Below are 25,498 nucleotides of genomic sequence, written 5' to 3' on the forward strand. Positions count from 1 at the left end.
AAAAAATAACTCCGTCTTAAAAGACTTTAGTCTTTTAAGACGGAGTTATTTTGTATAATCCAAGTTGGGTTACGGGATCGTTATCCCTTTGTTGTTTTTCGTTAATAAACTAAAGAAGAATTGTCTTCTTATTTTGGATATTAAAGTAAGTTGTCTTTATTCTTTTTATGGCCCTCGGGAGCTTTCTCCCTTAGTTAAATTATTCTACGGAGGGTTACATAAATTGGCGCCCGAACAGGGACCCGACCGATACGACTAGGCCTTAAGCCTTGGTCAGTCCCGTATACAAACTGTTTATCATTGTCGGTATATCCGCCCCCCACGTGGTGCTAAGCCTCGGCTTCCACAATGGTAAATTATTAAAGATAATTGAATTATTTTAATCTAAACTAATCACAATTAAATTAATTAAATTAAGAAAAATTAACATTATCTTTGTAAATAAAACTACTGAATTTAGATAGCTTACTTGTATATTTTTGTAAATTTAACTTGTGGTTTGATTATTGTAAAACTGAACTTAATTAAATCGATAATGGCTTACTATTCGGACAACAATAAACAATGGAGATCGCCTCGAACATCTGAGGATGAGGAGGATGATTCAATACTAAAGAAAAGGGAAGAGCGATCAAAAGAAGATCTGTTTACGTCTACGGAAGACGATGGCGACACGCTAGCACCGCCAGAAACAGATGATCCATTGGAGGAACTTAACCGGAAACTTCGTATTGAGGAAGAGAAAGACGAAGAAGATTCAAGAAAGAGGACTGCAGCCTCTTCAGAACCGGAATTCTCTCCCTACCAACTATTCCCTCATAAGAGTATTTCTGCCCCTAAGGGAAGTTCAACTCCCTCTAATTTCCCTCCTCAAACTGGGATTGATTCCCTTGATTCTCCCAAATCAACGTCCAAAAAAGATAAGTCTAAAGTAAGTTTTGCTAATACACTACCTAATCCAAGAGCTAGAACTATCGGAACCCAAATTTCTCCATCTCGAAGAATCCCTAAATTGGGACCAGACACTCCCGACGAGGAATTAAAAGCCTTTATATTACCCTTACTCCAAACGTTGGCAGATAATTCTAACCAAAATGTAGCAATACATAAAGCTATAGCAACTAGTTTGGATAAGTTAGTTAGGGATCTACCCACGTTAATAAATAGAGGTTCAACTCCTCAGACGGGAAAAGTCCCTATTGAACCGCCAGAAAGGTTAGCTTTTATGGGATCGTCTAGCGATAATGCTACAGAATTTTTAGCTGCTTTTGAGGGGTATGCTAAATTTCACAAGCTATCAAATGAAGAAAGGTTAGCTGCATTGCCTCTCCTTTTACTAGGGCATGCCTTGTATTGGTACAGGGATTTAGTCCGTCAATATGACGAAATGTGTAGTTTAAAACCTTCCCATCCTCATTTAGCTTGGAAGATGTTTAAGAGACACTTTAAAGTTCAGTTTAGAAACTCCGAAGCTGACTCTAAGCTTAAGATAGAGATAAACCATAGAAGTCAGAAAGATAAAGAGTCGGTAGAGGATTTCTTCGGGGAAGTTATGAAGTTGAATTTAGGGATGACCCATCCTCTTTCCGAAAAGGAGTTAGTTCCTATAATTAAGAGCAATTTGAAAGATGAACTTAGAACTCCCCTCCTTTTCTTACAATTTACCACTATGGAACAGTTAAGTAATTCCTGTAAAACCATAGAAAAGGATATTGAAGTTAGGAGAAAGAATGCTGAGGAAAGGGAAAAGAGGAAGTCACCCCCTAAACCTAAGGTTAAAGCTGAGTCTTCTTGCCCAGCTAATAAGGGCTCAGCCCATGGTCAGTGTTCCCCCGGGCATTGTCAAAGCCCTTGTAATCCTCCTACTTCTCCTAAATGGGAATATCCCTTGAAACCCTTAGACTCTAGATCGCAAGCTAGAGCTCAAAACACTTCAAATAGAGGTCAACGATCTTATAATAGATATTATAACCAGAGATCTAAGTCCCCTGGTCGTCAAATGGCCTTGTCTTACCCATCTACTCGTTCTATCACTTGTTTTAGTTGTCAAGAACCAGGTCATCTTGCACCCGATTGTCCAAACACAAAGATTATCAAGTCGGGGGAAGCCCAGACGGGAGAGGTCCCTCGTGGTCCCTCTCCCGGTGCCCAATAAATTCCCCTAACAAGAAGCGTGTCGCGTTTCCCTTGAGGATTGAATCCGTCCGGAAGGGTTCAGTTTATAAAAGGGTTACTATTCCCGTTACTTTTGAACACGCGACAGTTCACGCTAAATTAGATAGCGGGGCCGATGCCTCTTTTGTCAGTCTAGATCAATGGCAAAAAAATTGTAAACATAGAAATTCTTCAGAATTACCTGAAGATGAACAACTAGATTGTGTAGTTTGGGGCGACGGCCGTTATACGTTTACAAAAGGTTCTCACGAATTAGAGTTTACTCTCAAATCAAATGAAAGTGAGAAACAATTCAAATTTAAATTCTACATAGTTCCTTCCCTAAATAGTGACTTTATATTGGGTCAAGATTTTCTTGAAGAAAATAGGGTCAAATTAGACTTTGAATCTTCACAATGTTTAGTGGGTAACTTAAAGATCCCTTTTTCAATTCCTTCTGAAAAGGATCCAATAGATAAGGAGATTGTAGATAATATTAGGGACGCAGTTTCCGCAGCCCCTATTTCTGATGAACAACGTCATCAATTAGAAACCCTTTTATTAAAATTTCCTGAGTTGTTTTCTGATAAAGTAGGAAGAACAGGACTAATCTTCCATGAGATTCATACGGGTAATAGTCCGCCCATCAAATCTCAACCTTATCGTGTTAATGACCAGAAAAGGAAAATAATTGAACAACATGTAAGGGAAATGTTAGATGACGGAATCATTAGACCCTCAGTATCTCCTTGGGCTTCGCCCGTAGTTTTAGTTGATCAGACGAAACGGGGTAAACCCTATAGGTTTTGTATTGATTACAGAAAACTAAATCAAGTTACCATTAAGGACCCTTATCCCTTGCCCAATATAGAGGATATGTTAGCTAGAGTTGGAAGACCAAAGTACATTACAACACTTGACCTTAAATCAGGGTATTGGCAAGTGGAAATGCACCCTAAAAGCAGAGAAAAAACTGCTTTCGTGACTCATATGGGAAAGTACGAATTTAATGTACTCCCTTTTGGGCTATGTAACGCCCCTAGCTCCTTTCAGCGTTTAATCGACGAAATCTTTAGAGATGCCGATTACTTCCAATTAATCGATTATTTAGATGATTTAATCTCGCTTAGCGAAGATTGGGATCAACACTTAACGTGTTTAGAATATGTCCTAAATAGATTAAAGGAAGCGGGTCTCACCCTACAGTTAAAAAAATGTCGTTTCGCCCAAAAAGAAGCTACCATATTCGGTCACATAGTTAATGAAACAGGAGTGCATATAGATCCTTCTGAGATAGAAGCCATTCAGAAATTTCCGCCTCCTAAAAACATTAAGGAAGTCCAGAGATTTTTAGGGATGGCAGGTTGGCATAATAGGTTTATTAGCCACTATTCTCAAATAGTAGCTCCTATTAATAGACTTAAAAGAAAGGATCAAAAATTTATTTGGGGTATCGAACAGCAACAGGCGCTCGAAAAAATTAAGGAAGCAATTTGTAAGGCTCATCCCTTAGCTTCCTTTAGAAGGGATTCCCCGTGCATCTTAACTACTGATGCTAGTGATGCAGGGTTAGGTGCCCTTCTTTCCCAAATACAAGATAATGTCGAAGTTCCCATAGCTTACGCTAGCACAGGTCTTAAAGACGCGGAAACTAGGTACTCCACTAGCGAGAAACAGTGTTTAGCAATTTGTTGGGCGGTTAAGAAATTTAGGCCCTTTCTAGAAGGTCGTAAATTCACTGTCCTCACTGACCATCAGGCTTTACAGTGGTTGTTTAATATCAGGGAACCAAATTCTCGTCTAGTTAAATGGGCAATGTACCTTCAAACATTTGACTTTACAATCAAGCATAAAAAAGGAGTAGAAAACGTAGTAGCAGACGCTTTGTCGAGGGCCCCGATAAACGTTTTAAGTATTAACTTTAGCTCCTCTACTTCTAATTCTACTAGTAACCAGGATCCAACTAGTAGTAGTACCAGTACTACCAGTAGTATGAATTCAACTTCCTCCAGTGATTCTGTTGAAGGTCGGATACGTCCTCCAGGTCCTAGAGCTTTATATTCAGTCTTTACCATAGAAGACGTAAGAAAGTCTCAAAGGGAAGACCCATTTGCTTCCCCTATTATTAATTCCTTGCAAGGACCTAACCCTGTTAGGCATAAAATGTTCGAAATGAAAAACGATCTTCTTTATAGAAGACCTTACAGGAACCATCCTGAGGAAATTTATTTACCGCCTCGTTTAAGGCTAGAAGCCATGCGGTTATTACACGACCACCCACTATCAGCTCATAGGGGCAAAGATAAGACCCTTAGCAAAGTAACTTATAGATATTGGTGGCCAACCATAGTTAGTGATGTCCAAGACTATGTTAGAGCATGCACTTTATGCCAACAATTTAAGGCTAGGAATAGAAAAAAGCCGGGGCTAATGCAACCCTCAGAAATAAAAAGTCCTTGGGACCAAATCAGTGTCGATATTATGGGACCTTTCCCTTCAAGTAGACACCACTATAAATATTTAATAGTTTTTGTTGATTATATGACTAAATTCGTGGAAATGATTCCACTAAAAACTATTACTGCCAAGACTTGTGTTCAGGCTTTCAAGTCTATTATTACTAGGTGGGGAGCTCCTAAATCTATTCTTAGTGATAGAGGGGTACAATTTACTTCGAAACTTTGGCTGCAGACGTGCAGAGAGCTTTTAAAATAAAACCCAAAGTTTACCACCCCCTATACACCTAAGGGAAATCCCACCTAAAGAGTTAATAGAGTAATAGGCGAGTTAATATCGTTTTATGTAGGGAATCACCATGATAGATGGGATGAATCCCTTGACCTTCTTCAATTTGCTATCAATTCCGCACCCCATGAAACCACGGGCAGATCGCCTTTCTTTTTGAATTTAGGGCGGGAGCCACGTCTCCCTTGGGATTTAGACATTGAAGAACCCATTCAGGACAATGATGACCCTAGTCGTAGTAAGGCTTTGAAGGTTCTTAAGGAACAATTAGCATTCAGTAATGAATTGTCTAAGTTAGCTAAAGCACACCAGAAAAAATACTATGACCTCCGCCATGACCCTCTAGAGTTTGAGGTAGGAACATTAGTATGGATGGAAACACATCCTTTATCAAGTACGACAGGTCAGCTTATGAAAAAGCTTAGTCCTAAATGGGCAGGTCCCTTTAAAATAGTAGCAAAACATTCTCCCGTAGTCTACGAGTTAGAAGATGCTAACTCAGGGCAGAATATAGGGAAAGTTAACCTAGAGCATCTGAAACTCTACTGGACTAATGTAGCTGTCTTCGATAACGCCAAAAATGCCCCCACTTCTCAATCGAACGTTGCAGATGATCCTGAGTCTAGTCCCTCAACGAACGGTGGTACCGCGGCCCACCATCTTACGGAGACTTCCTCAACCACGTCATCTGAATCATCATCATCTTCTATCTCACCGTCACCCCAGGACGGCCAGGAAGTCGATCAACCAATCATTCCTGCTATCCCAGATGTCCTTCAAACCTCGTCATCAACTACTCTAGAAGATCAAGCAGCGGATCAACCGATCCCTCCTGCAGTTCAAGATGATTCACATCAATCTACAGATTCTGATAGTGAACCGGGCATGGCCCTTTTTGAAGATCCTCCTCTCCTCCTTTTTACCTATCATGATATGAGGGCTTTTCAGCTCGATCATCCCTCTAACGATAGTCCGCCTTCTGCGGCAGGGGAGGCTTCCCGTCTGATCATGAATCAGTCGTGGAAACTAAGCTACATACACCAACATCCAGTTTTACAGAAGAAATTGTAACGCCGGAGGACAAATCAACGTCTTCTGAAAAGTCCATATCGGAACCTGCGTTACACCATTCTCCTTCTTCTGGTTTTTCGGAAGAAATAGTACCTCCTGAACCGAATTCTGCTCCTTCGGAGGACATATCTACTCCTGAACAGATACCTCAATCGAAATCCCATTCACAGCGTGTGTCTGACAGTTCGTCGACCACGTTGTCGGAATCAATGAGAACTCCTCGTCTAAATAGGGCTACATTATCCGACATTTATTTCGAACCTTTTAAGTTGGGATGGCGACGAGAGGTATGTAAGAGGGCGACGGTTCAGCCCGGAGGTAATGAAGTTGATATCTACTATCGACTCCTGATGATAAAAGATTAAGGTCACCTTACGAGGTTCAAGTTTACCTTAATAATAATAACGTCACGAACTTAACAAGGGAACATTTCTGTTTTACCCGAAAGCCCATCTCTGTTTTCCCTTGGGAATTTATTTCCCAAGCAACAAAAAGAAATTACTAATATATCTAATTTTAGATGACCAAAGGAGGAAGTCAAGCATACCATACCCATATACTTTGATCCTCCGTAAGGAGAGCCTAATATCACGGTGAAAGGGAAGCCCTTCGGGTATAAAGATTGAACAGAAGCTCATGTATCACCAATGAAGATAAAATCATTTTTCTGTGATAAACATTTTGTGAACGAACTTAAAAATTTCCTATACCCCTGCTAATGATTTTAAGGGTTCCTCGGGGTAACCCTAAACTGAATTTTTTTTTCTATTCTATATTTTTGTATTATAAACAAGTTCCTAAAGAGGGGGGATGTAACATGGCTGCCAGAATCTATGGAGTTTCCACTCCTTGGTTCTGGCAGGGCATATCTAGTCTCCATGTCACAAGCCACTCCCCCTTCCACAGTTGTAATTTAGAATAAGTTAGAGTTTTGTTATCAGTTTACTGTTGACGGTTGAAGAGACTAGTTCTCTCCTTTTTCTGATTATACAAAATAACTCCGTCTTAAAAGACTTTAGTCTTTTAAGACGGAGTTATTTTGTATAATCCAAGTTGGGTTACGGGATCGTTATCCCTTTGTTGTTTTTCGTTAATAAACTAAAGAAGAATTGTCTTCTTATTTTGGATATTAAAGTAAGTTGTCTTTATTCTTTTTATGGCCCTCGGGAGCTTTCTCCCTTAGTTAAATTATTCTACGGAGGGTTACAATATTAAATACCGTTTTTATTTACCGTTGTTTTCCACAATATATTATGCCTAATAAAATCTGCAGCTTTACAATGGGTCTTGACACACCCGTTCCGGTAGGATTGCACTCTATCTAACTAACTCAACTAACATCGGTTTCTGACAAATTAGACCATGGGCAGTTCGAAAAAAATATCCACCTTTTCTGAAATTTTTTCTCAACTAAAATCCACCTTTTCTGAAATTTTTTCTCAACTAAAATCCACCTTTTCTGAAAATATTTCTCTACTAAAATCCACCTTTTCTGAAATTTTTTCTCAACTAAAATCCACCTTTTCTGAAATTTTTTCTCAACTAAAATCCACCTTTTCTGAAATTTTTTCTCAACTAAAATCCACCTTTTCTGAAATTGTTTCTCAACTAAAATCCACCTTTTCTGAAATTTTTTCTCAACTAAAATCCACCTTTTCTGAAATTTTTTCTCAACTAAAATCCACCTTTTCTGAAATTTTTTCTCAACTAAAATCCACCTTTTCCGAAATTATGATGCTTACTTCATTTAGAACTCAATTAAAAACCACCTTTTCAAATATTATTAGCATAAATTTGATAATTTTTGTAGATTTTTCATTTCTTAGTAAAATCTAGCATAAGTTATAACACTATTTTCGTCGCGAGTCCATTTGGTAAGATCAAGCTCGGCTGCAGACGACTGAGTTAGGTTTTTTTTGAATTCTCGGGGGTTACGGTAATTACATGCAATTTTAAATTTTTTTAAAAATACTTGCGGCGGACCAATAATTTTTGACTATTTTTTCGAACTCTCCATTGTCTAATTAGTCAGAAACCGCTGTTAGTTGAGTTAGTTAGATAAAGTGCAATCCTACCCTTGTGGTTTTTGGGTAATTCCTAAAATCAATTATTTTCTCGGCGTTTTACTAGTTCAGTTTATTCATACTCACGAAAGTTTTGCGTTATCGTCACCAATTAAGTGTTGAGCGAAATAATCTTTAGCCAATCCCTGATGGCTCATGATTTCGTCATACGATCCTCTCGCCATGATTCGTCCGTTGTTCATGAAGAAGATCTCGTCCACTTCTCGAATGAAGCTTAAATTGTGCGTCACCAAAATTCTCGTCTGTAAAACATTTAAAAGTTAATAGACGTGCAACAAAGAAACTATACTTGTATAAACACTTTTAATCACACGAAGAATTTGCTTCTTTTTTTTCGGACAAAAGCGGGAAAAAATCATCTCCGTAAATCAATCTAAATGCCTCTACACATATATGGGGGTATGGATTGAACCGGTAAAAAAAGAAAAGAATAACTTAGTTTGTACTTCATTTACGATTTCAGCACTTAATAGACTAAATGGTTTTGTGTCCAACTTAATTTGAGGGCTCTTAGCAACCACAGTTTTTATTGTAGTTATTAAACTTGCGGCTCACTCTGAACCTTTGCTCTCTTCACAGACGACACAAAACAGCGAAAACTTAACTTGCATTAATCTTGGCTTGGGAGTCTTTAATTTTCCATCCAGTCAGGAAAGACATGACATGAACGATAGTATTTAAATAAGCATACAATTCCGTTGCATCCAAGTTAAGACTAAATGTAAATGTTGTAAAGCTGAATTAAATCGGAAACATCCCATTTGAATTATTAATACCAAACGATGCTCTTTGAATATTGGAATGAAGCGAAGCTTCGTAGTTACACAACTACTACAAGAATCGAAATGCCGAAACATATTTCCGATCTTTTTAGTCACATTGCATTAGTTTGACCTGGTGTGTAGGAGAAGGAGATGATGTTTTGTTCGTTATTTTTAAATATTACTTGGTATAACTAGCATTAGGTGGGGCTAGCTTTGTCGGCATTAAATATTTAACCAACGATTTATAAATTCCACCACCACCGGAAAACGAACCCGGGACCTTCGGATGGTCAGCCTGACACTCTACTGACTCGTCTACGACTTCTTGTTCATAGATGGTTTTAGAGATAGGAGCGTTTCTAACCCTTCTCAATATGCTTCCTCTTCACCTCTTTATTGAGGAGGAAGCTATTATGGGAGCCTGTAGGCTCAACAACCACGGCTGTTGGAAGCCCAAGCACTGGGACTTCAGTAACACTAAGCTCTTCAGTGAGCACAGCAGTCTCGAGCCATCACTTGCGATGGTCTCAGATAAGTCTGTTGTATCATATCATTTCGACAAGCCCTTCAGCGTGCACTTTCCTAGTCGCGCTGATTGGGAGACCACCCCAGCCCTTGGAATTGAGGGGGGGAGACCGTCTTGTTCACGGACGGCTCAAAGACGGACTCTGGAGCTGGTGCCGGGGTCTTAGTGGTCGGCATTTGGATAGGTTATTATCTGTTTGTTTTATCTTTATTCATAATTTGAAATTATCCACGGGAAAACTATGATTAATGCAATGTAATCACGAATAATTATCTGATTATTATTCATGAATAACTGATTTACCAAAGTTCTGTGGATTATCTTGTCCAAACGCCGACAACTAGTCTACTGCTTGACCAAGAAGTTTGGTATCGGTGCTCGACGTGGCGACGCGTCACCCCCTTCAACATTAACATTAACCCTAGCTTTTTTTCAAGCCCCCCTTCTAGAGGGAGCGATGCGTGTAGTGTTACGACTTCGCACGCAAACTTCATTTCCCGCCTTCATAACCTTGACGGGCGTCGTTCCGAAGAACAAGGTTTTCCTTAAATTGTTGAATAAATATCATTGATATTATTTATTTTTATCGTCAGTAATTTGCCATAAATCTTGCTAAATTGATATAAGAAACTTTTTTTAAATAACTTGAAACATAGGTTATATTTAAGTTTGATTCTTAGCGTATGCCATTTTCATGACTTTAAGAATTGCCCCAATGCGTACTAATTGATGTGCAATGGATGATCCTGATGAAGGAGTGGATAAAAGTGTGAATAGAACTTAAATGGGATAACTGACATACTGCGATATAGAATTTCCAAGTTTCTGTGAACCTTGAACTTGAACAGATTTAGGGAACACGTCTTTTGCTCCAATTTTCGGACAGCGAACACGCTCACGGACACAAGAGCATTGTTACACAGACAGACGCATGCTTCCAGTGTAATGTCGGAGAGGTAAAACCACTTTTATGGCCTTTTAAGACCTTTTAGGGGAGCTTCTAAAGTACTGCAATTCGCAAAGCCTTGTTGTGTTCAAAATTCAAATTCTTTGAACAAGGGCCAAGGGTTAGCGAGTAGCAGTACTTAAGAAGCTCTAAAAACGCCATAAAAGTTGTTTTACCTTTAGAATAGTGTTGGATATCGCCAGGAAACACGTTTTAATCCCGATATAGTATGATTTCATAAATTTATTCTCATAATAACGCTGAAATTAAGTTTAACGAGTGTTTAAGCGGGCAAATCCTTGACCAGAGCATCGATGAAAAAAAACTAACAGGGGTAAATCAAACTAGTAGACTCTACATTACAAAGAGGGAAACACGTTTGTTACCAACAAGGCTGCCAGATTTGATTTGGATTTTATTTTTTTAGCTCATTTACCGATTCAAATTCGGAAGTATATTTATAGAAACTTTGCCATCTCGTGGTAACCTCGGGAACTTTAATTTAAAAATGTCGATTCCGTTAACTTTAGTCGTTTGAGAATTTTCGTATGATTGGTAACTTGCATACATTGATTTTGAGATAGTCAATATGTTCCTTATATTCAGGCATTTATTATTCAAAAGTACGTTTTCAACGGTTTTATCAAGTAAATAGACGAAATCAGTTAAGCCTTGGCACACAAATTACAAATTTAAGAATTTATAAAATTAATATTCTTGTAATACCAGATAAAATATGATTTTGCAAATGTTCCATTAGCGGGATACCCAACACTTCATAGGTATATGCGGAAAACATTTTATTTACTTTTATGGTGATTTTCATTCATCATTTCAAAGCTACGAAGTGGGTACAAAAACCAGACGAAACACCAACCGACTTGACCCCTTGAATCGGTAAATTGAATGTTTCCGGTTCTTATATAATTTCGGCCGCGAGGTTGCGTTTAGAACAAATATTTTACCGCCGTGATTTATCCCTGTTAAGCTTAGTTCCGACTTGACCGAAAACATGACGTAAACACTGCGTAAGTACCTCTGAGGTAAAACATATTCAGCAGAACGCGATTTCGGTCGGACAGAATCGGTCTTCTATTTTTGACGCAGAGGCCGCCGTAAAATTATTTTCATAACCAATCAGAATTCGTTTCGGGATGAAGCTTCTATTGACGTCATAATAGGGGAGTTTTTTTATCGCCGCTTTGAGGTTTTTTTCAACTCGCCAGTCGCCATTGCCACATTTGCATGCTATGAACTTTTGAGTCAGAATTCCCTAATCGGATTTGATCACGAGTCGCTATTGCCGCGTTGGTATGTAAAAAACCTTAGATTTGAATCTCTGACCTTCATTCGGTAGAAGTAAGCTCCTTAATTAACATACCATCAAGAGAAAAACAAAGGCCAAGGCTTAAGTTCTTCTGACTCCGAGTCCCAATTCCAACTCGTGCCACGTGACTACCGGTCGACCGCCCTTTTTGGTCTGAATTCGGTCGTATGTGTGAACCGAACTAAAATCTTGCCGTCGAAGGCCTGCTTAAAACTCACTTTTTTGACGCAGCGCTAAAGTTTTCGGTGGTCATTTTCGATCAAGTGGGAACCTAGCTTGAGGTTTTTTTCATCAATGACCAGAGAAACTAATGAATCCGAGTAATTTAAGCTGCTCCTGATAAGTTGCGGATAAATCTTTTTTGTTAGATTCCATCTTCAACCGTTTTTCTTAAATAGAGTATGGCTTAGCGACCTAAAATCCCAACTTTGAAAAATATATCACAAAAAAGTAGAAAATTTTGGTGAGCGATTCTAATGTTTTATGCATATTTTAGCACCCTCAATCAATAAAAACTTGTTGTTCTTCTTCGTTATCAATTTAAGTTACTTTCCGAGCTGTCCACTTTAAATTCATAAACGTCCCTTACTTTGTTTTTAAGCAATCCTTTTGGTCCGATCACTTCGTTGAAGAGATGTTTGGCGACGTGTGAGTCAACCGCACCCAAAGGGTCATCCATGAGATAGACATCGTCATTGCGATAAATTGCTCTGGCTACGTTTAGCCTTTGTTTTTGACCACCACTCAAGTTAATGCCCTACAATATTAAGTAAATTAGGACACGTTCAATGAAAGCATCCGTTGGCAGTTCTGAGAACTGGTTTTAAAGAAATAGAGCAGCCGAGAACGGCTTTCGATTAGCTATTACTCTGCATATTATCATTCGTGACTATCGTCATCGGGGCTTTTACTTATCAAGGATTGATGTTCTTTTTTATAAAATTTACAATTTCGTTTTCTTTGTGTTTGAACACTTTTTTGAAATTGAAAAATGACTTGGAATTTATACACGTTCTTTTAACGAGATAAAATGTGATCCGAATATGTATCCGAACAAGTTGGGAAACCAAAGTCAACCTCTCCGAGTCGAGAATAGGGCTATCTACCTACTAAATTTTCTGAATATTCTACCGTAATTAAGAGTTCCATTGACAACTCGAGGGGTCCTTTCGTTACACCTTAGTCATATAGCATGATTGTTAACATTTCTCCAAAACGAGAACATGCAACAAAAAAATGGTAGCTCGGCCGATAAGACCTGTAACCACGGCAAACTAATTGTGGTCATGACTCATTGTTCTATAATTAACAATAGAATATTAGATTTTTTTTAATTCTGTTCTGTTTTTATTTCTTGGAACTACTTTCAGCACACTGATCCTTGGGTGACACGAGGTTAAAACTAAGGAAATATCACTCCCCGCTTTCTAAGAGAAAATACTGTAAAGCAGACGACGCTTCCAACCAATAATTACATCACTTATAGAGGAGAATAAACCGGGACTGAATAGTTCAAACTATTGCCTTAAGCGTTGATGATGATTAGATGGGTCTACTCTTCTTTTAAGGACCTAATATTATTTATTTATATGTCTATTTAACTTTAGGCTCTCCCTGAACCGTTAGGGCCTCCTCAAAGATAGTCAGTATTGGAATCGGCGTTTTCAGTACTATAATTCAATTATTATATTACCTAGATCAAGTATAACAACGCATTTTTACCCCTCCGAGTGACGTATGTCACGGAGAGGCTCTAATTTCGACGTGTCTGTGTGTGTCTGTCTGTCTGTCTGTCTGTTGTTACACCCCAGGGGACCGCGTTCGCAGTTGCCAAATCGGAGGAAATCTTAGGCATGTGCGAGTCCAGTTTTTTGGGCTTCGAGTCGAGTCTCGAGTCCTAAAAATGGTCTTATAGAATCTCGAGTCGAGTACTTTAACTGGTATCGAGTCCTCGAGTCCTAAATTCAGCTACAAAACTACGTCTCAAGTCCAGTGTCGAGTCCTGATAAATGATATCAAGTCCCGGTCGAGTCCTAATAAATTATTTCATGTCAAAATCAAGGCTAAATATTTTCATATCTTTTATTTTTTACTCTTCATTTGTTCAAATATCACAGCTTGGATATAAAAAGTAAAAAAACATGTTCTAGCTGACGTCCAATCATCTGTCTTCTCTAAAATCTAAATCAGTAAAACCCCACTAGATACCGCGCTCTACTTCAAATTCCGAGTCACCGAGTTCAGGCGAAATACATGGATAAAGGATGAGCGTAAGGAAATTTGTTTTCACGCTAGAGGGTAGGCAACTCCCTATCTCCGAAGGCAGCTTATTCGATATATACTTTGTTGCAGCTTCGGTTGTCAGCACGGGAAAGCTAGGCCTCTATGTAATGTTGATTTGTGCGTGCTGGCAAGAGACGATAGAAGAATAAATTCTTTATCGATCGTAAATATTTTTGGACTTGATATGGTGTTCAGCCTCAGTTCGAGTCCTCCTCGAGTCCAGTAGTGAGGATTTTTGAGGACTCGAAATTATTCTCAAGTCCTAAAATTTTGATTTTCAAGTCTCGACTCGAGACTCGATCGAGTACTCGCCTTTGATCGAGTACTCACACAGGCCTGAGAAATCTAATCTCAATTTCCGCACCGCATTTACAGTTCCCGGAAATTTGTGTTCCACTTACAATGGCTATTACTCCAATGTACGTCTACCACCACCATCCTCTGATAAAAGTGAATATGTGGACATATTTTTCGTAATTACGATGCCTTTAGTAGTTTTGTAGCTTGAAAGCTCTCTTTCATTTTGATATTCCAAGGACATTTTTTAATATTATTATTTGAAATGGCTGTTTATATATTACTTAAGCTATACTACATCTGTATATAGAATAATCATTGCTTTAGTGATTGCAAGAAGAACGCTAAGGCTTGTACTCTGTCGGTTAAATCAAGTATTTACCGTAATAGGCCTAGTGAAATAAAGAGTAAATAATTGAGGCCCGTGGTGTAGTAAACTATGGGTTTCAATTTTCGTGTCTGTAATGAAGAGACATTAACGGTTTAGAGTGAGCCGAAAATTAAACACACGATTAAATAATCAGGTTTAGATTTTATAATAGAAGAGAAGATCATGGTGGCAATTAGATCAGTGAAATGCTAATGGTAAACGAGTAGTAGGTACGGAATTTTCATTCTTTTTATGGTGCGCATTGACAAATCAGTAGGCCTGTGCGAGTCCAGTTTTTTGGGCTTCGAGTCGAGTCTCGAGTCCTAAAAATGGTCTTATAGAATCTCGAGTCGAGTCCTTTAACTGGTATCGAGTCCTCGAGTCCTAAATTCAGCTACAAAACTACGTCTCAAGTCCAGTGTCGAGTCCTGATAAATTATATCAAGTCCCAGTCGAGTCCTAATAAATTATTTCATGTCAAAATCAAGGCTAAATATTTTCATATCTTTTATTTTTTACTCTTCATTTGTTCAAATATCACAGCTTGGATATAAAAAGTAAAAAAACATGTTCTAGCTGACGTCCAATCATCTGTCTTCTCTAAAATCTAAATCAGTAAAACCCCACTAGATACCGCGCTCTACTTCAAATTCCGAGTCACCGAGTTCAGGCGAAATACATGGATAAAGGATGAGCGTGAGGAAATTTGTTTTCACGCTAGAGGGTAGGCAACTCCCTATCTCCGAAGGCAGCTTATTCGATATATACTTTGTTGCAGCTTCGGTTGTCAGCACGGGAAAGCTAGGCCTCTATGTAATGTTGATTTGTGCGTGCTGGCAAGAGACGATAGAAGAATAAATTCTTTATCGATCGTAAATATTTTTGGACTTGATATGGTGTTCAGCCTCAGTTCGAGTCCTCCTCGAGTCCAGTAGTGAGGATTTTTGAGGACTCGAAATTATTCTCAAGTCCTAAAATTTTGATTTTCAAGTCTCGAGTCGAGTACTCGACTCGAGATTCGATCGAGTACTCGCCTTTGATCGAGTACTCGCACAGGCCTGCAAATCAGCCTAGGTGTTATTTAACGTTAACACTCATGTTGGCAAACTAAGAATATTGTTGAGGTGAGACGAGACGATAGTGTTTACACTGCAAACCAGTTGTGAATGTAGCTATGAGTATATAGGGTAAACAGCTGAAGCGTAGACAATTGGGCCTTTACAAACACATAAAGGTTATATCTCTCAAAAAATTTATACACTTCATTTCCTGTTCTTTTCCTCATTGACTGATTTCCATGTGTACAAGACTTTTCCCTACTGGATGTAAAATGTCGTCTGCTTTACTGTATGTTCGCTATGCTTGGAATACTGCCTCAATAATTCGTAAATTTTTACTTCAAGGAAAAAAGAGAAATAATTCCATGTCTAGGTAAATAAGTTTGTAGTGGTAGACCTCTTGACTCGGAGAGGTAACATTTTGGTTTGATATTAATATCAAAAGATGGTCTTTGAATTTCGAAATGAAACAGATCTTTATAGCTACACAACTACTAAAAGAATCGTAACGCCGAAACATCATATTATCATATAATATTTTGTAAAATAGAAAATATTATGATTTTGTAAGATTTCTTTTCATGCCAGTAGGAAGGTAAAAACAAGAAGGGAGTGTAAGCATTTTAAGAATTATAAAATGTTATCGCTTAGGCCTATGCTTTGCAGCCAACATTTCCTTAAATAAGCTTTAAGTGTATCCCACTATAGCTTTCGTTGATGATTTAATTAATTATTCAAAACCATCCGTCTCTAACCTAGATCAATTTCGTTACTCTGCTTTTATAAACTTTTTGTGTCAATAATGTCATTACTCGTCCTTTGCTAGCTTAGAATAGAGTTTCCATGATTTATCGACCAGTTTTGAGGGAAAGGAGCCAGCTTTATAGGAACAGTCTTTAGGAAAAGGTGCCAACTTAATATAATAAACCTTACGGAAAGCGTGTGCAGTCGCCGCAATTAAAAATTATCTCTCTCGCGACACCTTGTTTCAACAATAAGCCGCAAATTATTGATCTGATACAATTGATAAAAAACCTATCTAATATTGTTGTTTCAATATAGTTTTTACTGAGCGTTTTTTTTACTGTCGCCATTTCCTATTTCCAACTGCTAATTAGGGGCTTTTGATTCATTGGATTATTTTAAAGAGAAGGTGAACAGTTATACATAGCTCGTCCAAATAACCGAATGACAATCCAGTAAAGGGACAATGATGTTAACTGTAATGTTCTGAATACACGTCCACCACGGAATCAATGCATCAAGTCATATTCTTATACCCTCTAATACTATTTAATTTTGCACAAATACATTAGTCAACAATTGTGGAATGAAACTTCAAATCTTCCTCCGGTGAAGATATGGCTACGCGTGCGGCATTCTGTTCCACTATGATTCACAAATGCCAGGAGGTGAAGAGAGATTTCAATCTAGATTGTAGTCAGTTTCAACTTAAGTCTGCACGAACGTTTGGTTGAAAACAGCCCATTTCGGAGAGAACCATCTAAAAATTCAATGCCCAACCAATTCCCTCAATATGTCACCCATTGAAAACCGCTTGGCGGAAATAAAGGTTTACTGAAAAGTACAATACCCACATTCAAAGCAGCATGGGTCAGAAAATGGTGCCTACATTTGAGAAAGTGGTTGTGTTCATTGCATTCAACCAAAAGTGAATAAATTACTACATACAGAAATTGAAGGAATTCCGCGTTGTTATGAAACGTGTTATTTCTCTCGCTCTCTTAAAGGTAAGCCTTAGCGGAAAACCACAGTAACGCGGCGGCGAATCACTTTTACCTTTGTATCCCTATCTCTTGAAGTTATAGTTCTTGGTACACGTGACTATTAAAGTGGGATATATACCGAGTGGGGAAAGGTAAAGCCCCGCCCATTGACATGCGCGGTAACCACTGGATGTTTTACTTCCAACAGCAACATGTAGATGGCCGGAAAATCTATCCTTTGGCGCGAAATTTAAAATGCTTAGTTATAGATAATTGGTGTTGCTAGAGATTATGTTAGTTCAAATCTTAATAAAAAGGTAAATATTCGTGGTATTATATAGATTTTAAAATATATTTCTCGCCATGTTTCAAACACAACATACTCATTGTTTATTACTAGCCCCAAAACCGACTGATGCATTCACACTATCTATGTCTGAGATGAATAAAAGAATGAACAGCGCAAATGTATAACAATTTTGTGTCTTGCTTGTTTGCAATCTGGGTTGTTTTTGTGATTTATTAAGGTTAATTCTAGGATGAGGAGAGACGTCTTTGTAAAGTGCGGCGCTTATGGTTAAACATACTTTGCTTGGGCGAAATTAATGCAAAGTTAAGACCATAACAAAACAAGTTTAACATACATTCAGTCTGTTTCATTATCGTGATTATTTACATTTTTGGGAGCTAAATTGACTCCAAGAGCCGCTAGCTCTTTACAAAGACTACTCTCCTCATCCTGGAATTAACTGCAAAAATTCACAGAAAAATGATCCTTCAAACAAAATAGCTATTAGAAAACTGTTAATCTTTCATTGAAAAAAGACATGAACTTGCAAAGACGCAAGTGCAGGTATTTTCCAATCAAGGCATCATAGCTCGGTCTACCAATAATTTAAACCATTTTTCATAACGTCAGGATTAATAATAATAAATGTAAATCCTTTCTTGTTTAGTAATAAATAATGTGTACATGGTACGAAATATACATATAATAACACAAATATTCACCTTTTCATTGAGATTTGAACTAACATTATCTACAGCAACACCAATGATCTATAACTAAGAATTTTAAATTTCGCGCCAAAGAGTAGATTTTTTTTGCCATCTACCTGTTGCTGTTGGAAGTAAAACTTCCAGTTTTACATTTCCCCACTTGGTCTATACGCGCCGAGCGAGCCGAAGCGTTCGCCCTCTAGCGGATTTTAGAAGAACAAATTGGCGGGAAAATTACCGCGCCTTTAAATGAAGCCATAGGGTTGTTGTGTAGTTACTTGTAGGAATTATTACTGAAATTGCCCAGAAGGGGTGAAATTTTACCCATTTTCGAAGTTCTAGAATTCATTGTATTAAAAGAAATGAATGAATTAACGCGCTTAGAGAGAAAAAGTAAGTTTTTAGACTATATACGAGATGTATATAGGTACAGTTAACCTCAAAAATGTGTCTGTCTGGAAGCACTTGCAAGTTAATTTAATTAACTTACTAATTTGAACACTTAAATAGATGGTAATATCAAAAACTTGCTTAGTTACAGAAGTTTCCCTGTTACACTTTCCAGAGACTGCGGTATTAACTTCGTTTGGTTTACAAATACCTCTTACTTTAAAAATGTGTTTAGTTTTTATTAGATTTTAGACTTTTAGACGAGTAGAATCCCTAAAATAATTTTGAAAACCTTCTAATGCTAAAAATGCGACGTATTTTATAATTGTAGTGCTTGCCATTTTATACTGCTGTGTAACTTCCATTTTTAAACAATGTTATTTCAAAAACTACAATCCGAGCCCATTCCAACTTGGCAGACGAAGGGGCAGACGACGTTTATTTGACCCGGATATACATACAACGCCATAACGAAAATAAGACCCGCCTCTTCTTTCATACCCGTCCGTCACGGGTAAGGGGGTCGTGGACTAGGACGCGCACCCGAATAACCCTGTTACCCATTCCGTCTTAAAAAAGTCTATCTATCCCTGATACTGCCTATCTACCATTCGCGAACTTCCCGAAGTTCCCGCCAAGAGTTTTCAATTCAGTCCGCTAGAGGCGCTGCGTGTTAGTTAACCTCTCAATCCTCGGCGCGTATATCCCACTCTACTTTCGGTGATGTAATTGGCTGCTCTAAATGGAGGGAAGTTCAAATACCACCAATCTGGCTTGACTATCTTTTACGCGTCCTCTGCTCAAAAGTTTTCTATAAAACCACAGGAAAAGGTGCTACAGACTTCAATTTTTACACTTTCTGTACGTAGTAGCCTATTCACTTTTGATTAAGCTAACTGGGGTTCGCCATAAACAAGATGACGAACCTTTCTCAATGAACACTCATATTTACAATGCGAAATTAGTATTATACTAAAGTCCCACTAGTTTTAGCAGTATATCCGATGGAATTTTATGGTCTTTTAACAAACTTTTCACCATCATCCAGGCGGCATGGAAGAGGCTGGTGAGCGGCCCGATTACATGAACAATCTGTTTTCTTCAATGTCACAGAGAATGCAACAGATTGTAAAAGCAAACGGCAAAATTATTAAATATTAATCGCTTAATGAATCTAAAAATGAAAACATATATATGTATTTATCCGTACCATATTAATAATTAAGAATAAATGTCCGATAATAATTAGCAAAGTGTCTTAATTCTTTAAATTACTTGTTAACTTGGTTGGGTTGTTCTCTATAAAATATATTCACACTCTCCACGGCGTCGTTACTTAACCTTGAAAGATATTATACTTCGTACAGTTCAGCAGATTCTACTGATTGTCAAAAATACCATAATATACCATCGGATATACTTCTAAGACTAGTGGGACTAATTTCGCATTGTAATATGATTGTTCCTTGAGAAAGGTTCGTCATCTTGTATATGGCGAACCCCAATTAGTAGGGGCGGACTTTGGAAAAGGCCCGCTTTTAATATGCAAGGACCTGAATGAAAATAAAATGTATTGGAAAATCAGTGATCCTACCACTTCCACACCCAACCGAACACAACCGAACCTGAATTGACCCAACCTTAACCCAATAAAATATCACCGTAACAAACCATTCTCCTACTATGGGCTACCGGAACGTTGCGAATAAAAAGGAATAATCTTACTGTATTTCATGTTATATTTACGTTTACTACTAAGTTTAGTCAGTGATTCATGAAATTTTAAAAGCAGAGGGTATTTTTTGCGCCCGTCCACGAACCCTTTCCCGGGACGATGGTATGAAAGAAGAGGCGGATCTTAGCGACATAGTTTAAAAACTACGCATGTTTTGCCGTCCTTATCAGGAACTTCATTAAAACGTAGTTTAGGAGAGCCAATGAGATAATTGAAAATTTTTGTTCCGTATTGAAGGGAGGGGCTCTATACTGGGCTACAAGTCGGACTGAAGTATAGGCTAACCGTTCTCTATCCCTGCTTCTAAAATTGCATGGATCCCTGGTTTAGCTTAATACAAGCATAGAAATACTAGTGGACTAACAAAATAACGCTTGTTAGTTATTTTTCCCTCAGTTACTAGCATGGTTTTTGAAATTGAAGATCATTGGCTTGGTTATTCTGGAATCAACTTAAAGTCCTTGAACTATTAACACTTTTTTTATTTTAGTTGTCTTATGCTTGGTCCTTGTTATTAATTGCTACCAAAAACGTTGATTAGGCTTAGCGCTCTTTATATTGTTATTTAAGTTGTTAATTATCAGTTTATAAGTCAAAAAACTGTACTAATATCAAAGGCGCATAGATAACCAGAAAAAGAAGAACATTAACCCTTTCCTGCCTTTTGCAACGGTATTCGTGTAAAAATAGAAGCAAGGGGGGCACAAATGGGTGGCTAGTGAGCCTCGTTTTCAACTACCAATCGAATCAGAGATAGATTAGCTCATCGTTAATGTCACGTGACAAGCGGAAAATAGTATGCGATGGTATGGCTCCTGGGGATAGTGGGGAATACTATTGAAAAATCGTCTGCTGAACTAGGCTTAACGGTTGTTTTTCTTTCGGTTAAATCTTTGTGGAATTTCCCAATTTCCCAATTTCTTTAAACTGAACTTTTATATTCTTTCCAAGACTTCGTTATTGTTTTTATCGAAATGCCTCGAAAGAAGAGTGGAACAGTTAGCGCTTTCAGCGCAGAAGCCGAAAAACTGAAGTACCCAATATTATTTCTACGCTAAAGTTGGCCAAAATGTTGATTTGCAATTAACAATGAATTTGGAATTATCCAAATCCTAATGATGTATCAGTCCAGTTTGACACTTTAGTATTAAAATCCAATATTAGCGTGGGAGCTGAAATTTCCGGGTACAGCTATATCTGATCTCAAACCGAATATCTCGGTTCTGATGTAAATAGTGTTGAAACTCAAACAGAAAAGTTTCACCTTTCAGTTTTCCGTCTTTATCAATTACGAAAACGCCATCCTTATCCTAGATTTCTGAAGTTTTTGCTACATTCAAATCTGACATTCATTCTGACAAACTGTCCCGATTTCCGACGACCTAAATGACTAGATTACATTATTCCTTGGTATTAAACTATAGCAGACGACATGAAAATAAGGAAATAAGTGAACTATATTTTCCAGCCAACTGACGCATGTACCTTGTGTAAAACTGCGCGAAAGTCTAACTCTTCCCGTTGCTCTGTAAGGGGGACAGAAATCTTGAATCGACTATGGGGGAACTCATTTTTCCCGTTGCAGATTAGGCTTCTAGTTCTTCACTTTCTCGATATCTATGCGTCTTTGATGCTACCTATTTGAGTAGGGCGAACCAACAGGCGTATGCTTTATTTCAAACGTCAATATTAGTTAAGTCTCTCAAAACTGTTTAATTGTTCTTTTTTAGAACGATGTAACGCTCAATAAGGTGAATAAATAGGGCTGTGCGAGCCTTAATTTTTGGTTTGGAGTCGACTCTCGAGTATTGAAATTTTCCCTTATCGAGTAGAGAGCCGAGTATCGAGTAGTTGGAACATTTGTTTCAAATTTTTGTGGAGTAATTGGGAATTATAGTATTTCTACATTTTCTGTTTATTTAACGCTTTCATAATAGACATTTAGTGTAATTTTGATTATCAACATCAAAGGCGCATAGATAACCAGAAAGTGAAAAACCAGAAGCATATCCCGCAACGTGAAAAATGAGTTCCCCCATGGTCGATTCAAGATTTCCGTCCCCCTTACAGAGCAACGGGAAGAGTTGGTCTTATGCGGAGAGTTACTTTCGCGTAGTTTTACACAAGGTACATGCGTAAGTTGGCTCGAAAATATAGTTCACTTACTTCTTTATTTTCATGTCGTCTGCTATAGTTTAATTCCAAGGCTTAATATAATCTAGTCATTTAGGTAGTCGGGAATCGGCACATTTGTCAAAATGTCAGATTTGAATTTAGCAAACATTTTTGAAAGCTACGAAAAGGATGACTTTTTCCTGATTGATAAAGACGGAGAGTTATATTCGCGTAGTTTTACACAAGGTACATGCGTAAGTTGGCTGGAAAATATAGTTCACTTATTTCCTTATTTTCATGTCGTCTGCCTAATGTAATCTAGTCATTTAGGTCGTCGGGAATCGGGAGAGTTTGTCAGAATGAATGTCAGAATTGAATGTAGCAAAAATTTCAGAAATCTATACGATAAGGATGTTTTCGTAGTTGATAAAAGCGGAAAACTGAAAGGTGAAACTTTCAACACTATTTACATCAGAACCGAGTGATTCGGTTTGAGATCTGATATCGCTGTACCCGGAAATTTCAGCTCCCACGCTAATATTGGATTTTAATACTAAAGTGTCAAACTGGACTGATACACCATAAGGATTTGGATAATTCCAAATTCATTGTTGTTTTAAAATCAACATTGTTTCCAACTTTAGCGTAGAAATAATATTGGGTACTTCAGTTTTTCGGCTTCTGCGCTGAAAGCGCTAACTGTTCCACTCTGTTCTTTCGAGGCATTTCAATAAAAACAATAACGAAGTCTTGGAAAGAATATAAAAGTTCAGTTTAAAGAAATTGGGAAATTCCACAAAGATTTAACCGAAAGAAAAACAACCGTTAAGCCTAGTTCAGCAGACGATTTTTCAATAGTATTCCAAACTATCCCCAGGAGCCGCTACCATCACGAACTACTTTCCGCTTGTCACGTGACATTAACGATGAGCTAATATATCTCTGATTCGATTGGTAGTTGAAAACGAGGCTCACTAGCCACCCATTTGTGTCCCCCCCCTTGCTTCTAATTTTAAACGAATACCGTTGCTAAAGGCAGGAAAGGGTTTATGTTCTTCACTTTCTGGTTGTCTGTGCGCCATTGTCTGTATCCTGTACAAGCGAAGGTGTATTTATATTGGTTTTCCAATACACTTCATAATGATACGTACTCTTTCTCCGATCTCCGTTTCGTCACCAGCGGGTAACTGGTCCAGATCCGGTTGGAGGGCGCATGCGCGTATGACGTCTTTGTATCTTTCCAGGTCCATGTCGTCGACAAAGAGTATATTCTGTCTAAGTGAGGTGTTCTGGATCCAAGGTTGTTGTGTGACGTATCCCATTTTCCCAGCCACTCTCACCTCCCCCTTCACCATCTCCATCTCGGAAACCAGAGCGGACAAGAGGGAAGATTTGCCACAACCCACCGGACCCACTACGGCCACCAACGAGCCACGAGACACTTTGATATTGATGTCCTTCAGAGACGCTGCCGGCTCTTCCAGATTCCAATGAAATATTCCGTTCTTAATCTCAATTGCTAAAATATTTGTACAAATACATAATTATTATTGCATAACTGTTATAGTTTGAGGAAATTGACAAGTTCAGAGATTTTTATGTAGAAACCAGGCTTTAAATAGGTTAATGTTTTTTGTTAACACCATACTTTAAGATGCAATGATGTTCTATTTTTTTGGGCCGTGGCTGTTTGTTTCAAATGATTTGTAAATTTTTCTCTACAACGACCTTTAACAGTATCTCTCAAATCTCGGCTCGAGATGAATTAAAAAAACTGTCATAGTAGACAAAGACGGGAAAGTTTAAAAGATAGGTGTATAAAATTGCCTGATCAACAGATATTCAAACTTTTAGTTTCGAAGACATGATTATAAAACATCAAATCTTTAAAAAATTTCCAATCACACGTTTTTTCACCAAAATTACTTAAGTAAAATATTAAATCATGAAACATGTGCATCATTTTATTCTAGAGGGCCGGTAGGCCCTTGTAGATATGACTTGACACCCTTTTGTAACGTTAAAGCAAAATTCACATGCTTTTTCTAAATTTCCTATGGAGATTAACATGGCGAATTTCGTGATTTACCCCCACCGCGAACAGAAAAACTACAGCGAAGTTACTTTTCGGAATACTCTTGAATTAACAATTAAGCATTCAAGGTGTGCTATCGGCTAGTTTAATTTAAATCAATTAACTCTAAGTATGTTAATTTTAGTTAATTCTGAAAGTACGTCAAAAATTACTTTTGGGTCAGACTATCTAGCAGTAGACGCTGACAAATTACTTTGGTATTTCATCCGAGCTTGAGCACCTTTATATGTATTTTCTAATTAACTGTAGCACTCTTAATAAGAAATACATCGTTATCAGGTCGAATTTTCGTCTTGAAAAGTAATTCAGGTAAACAATTACAGTTAACAGAGGTTTTTATATCATTTAAAGTAAGTTTTTGAACGTTCTTTACGGCCAAGGCTTAAGTTGTATTTTAGTTTGTCTATGAAATATAGACTTTATAGTGTCTTTCCCCTTTAAAGATAAAAAAGCTAATTTCCAGCTCTGTATTACAAAAATACGCAGTCTGCTTCGTTCTCTGCTACCAACAAATATAGGAGGTATACAGAGTTTCATTATTTGTTAATCTCACTAAAATGCTACTAATTGTGAAGATGTGTGATATATTTCCTTAAACTAAACCAATGTAGAGGAATTTCCATGTTTACATCTGCACAGATTCTCTCAACGTAACCACGTTGGAAACGGAGGGTTACGTATGAGGTATACAGGGTTTCATTATTTGGTAATCTCACTAAAATGGCACTAATTGTGAAGGTGTGTAATATATTTCCTTAAACTGAACCAATGTAGAGAAATTTCCATGTTTACATCAGCACAGATTCTCTCAA

At 37.8% G+C, this 25,498-nt stretch overlaps 3 protein-coding genes across 7 annotated transcripts in view; 1 reads left to right on the forward strand and 2 right to left on the reverse strand.

The window, feature by feature from the left end:
• The first annotated feature begins 37 nt into the window (after window positions 1–37).
• Window positions 38–23,970, forward strand: LOC149596176 (uncharacterized). 5 transcript variants are annotated; one of them, XR_016379447.1, is made up of 3 exons: window positions 38–145; window positions 6,491–7,104; window positions 8,101–8,615. XR_016379447.1 is itself a non-coding variant. In XM_089861536.1 (3 exons), the coding sequence occupies exon 1, from the start codon at window positions 5,272–5,274 to the stop codon at window positions 5,968–5,970; it is 699 nt and encodes a 232-aa protein (XP_089717662.1). In that variant the 3' UTR covers window positions 5,971–7,104; window positions 7,244–7,274; window positions 8,101–8,615. The 5 variants fall into 5 exon arrangements, 4 of the variants coding, with proteins under 4 accessions (XP_089717662.1, XP_089717664.1, XP_089717661.1 ...); XM_089861536.1 differs by lacking the exon at window positions 38–145 and adding an exon at window positions 7,244–7,274 and having other exon boundaries at window positions 5,272–7,104; XM_089861538.1 differs by lacking the exons at window positions 38–145; window positions 8,101–8,615 and adding an exon at window positions 23,836–23,970 and having other exon boundaries at window positions 5,272–7,104.
• On the reverse strand, window positions 8,056–10,657 carry LOC149596177 (uncharacterized). Its single transcript, XM_089861540.1, has 2 exons — window positions 10,467–10,657; window positions 8,056–8,296 (listed from the first exon to the last, which is right to left on the reverse strand). Exons 1-2 carry the CDS (start codon window positions 10,527–10,529, stop codon window positions 8,117–8,119), a joined length of 243 nt encoding a protein of 80 aa, XP_089717666.1. The 5' UTR covers window positions 10,530–10,657; the 3' UTR covers window positions 8,056–8,116.
• Window positions 23,652–25,498, reverse strand: part of LOC149596178 (uncharacterized) — a 32,201-nt gene continuing 30,354 nt past the window's right edge. Inside the window, exon 3 of the mRNA XM_089861539.1 lies at window positions 23,652–24,110. Within this exon, the coding sequence (XP_089717665.1) occupies window positions 23,704–24,110 (407 nt within the window). The 3' untranslated portion in view covers window positions 23,652–23,703. The remainder of the gene's footprint in view (window positions 24,111–25,498) is intronic.

Source organism: Phalangium opilio, unplaced genomic scaffold (assembly GCF_054372755.1).
Source record: "Phalangium opilio isolate 3A_F unplaced genomic scaffold, DU_Popi_V2 ptg000390l_1, whole genome shotgun sequence".
Lineage (NCBI taxonomy): Eukaryota > Metazoa > Arthropoda > Arachnida > Opiliones > Phalangiidae > Phalangium > Phalangium opilio.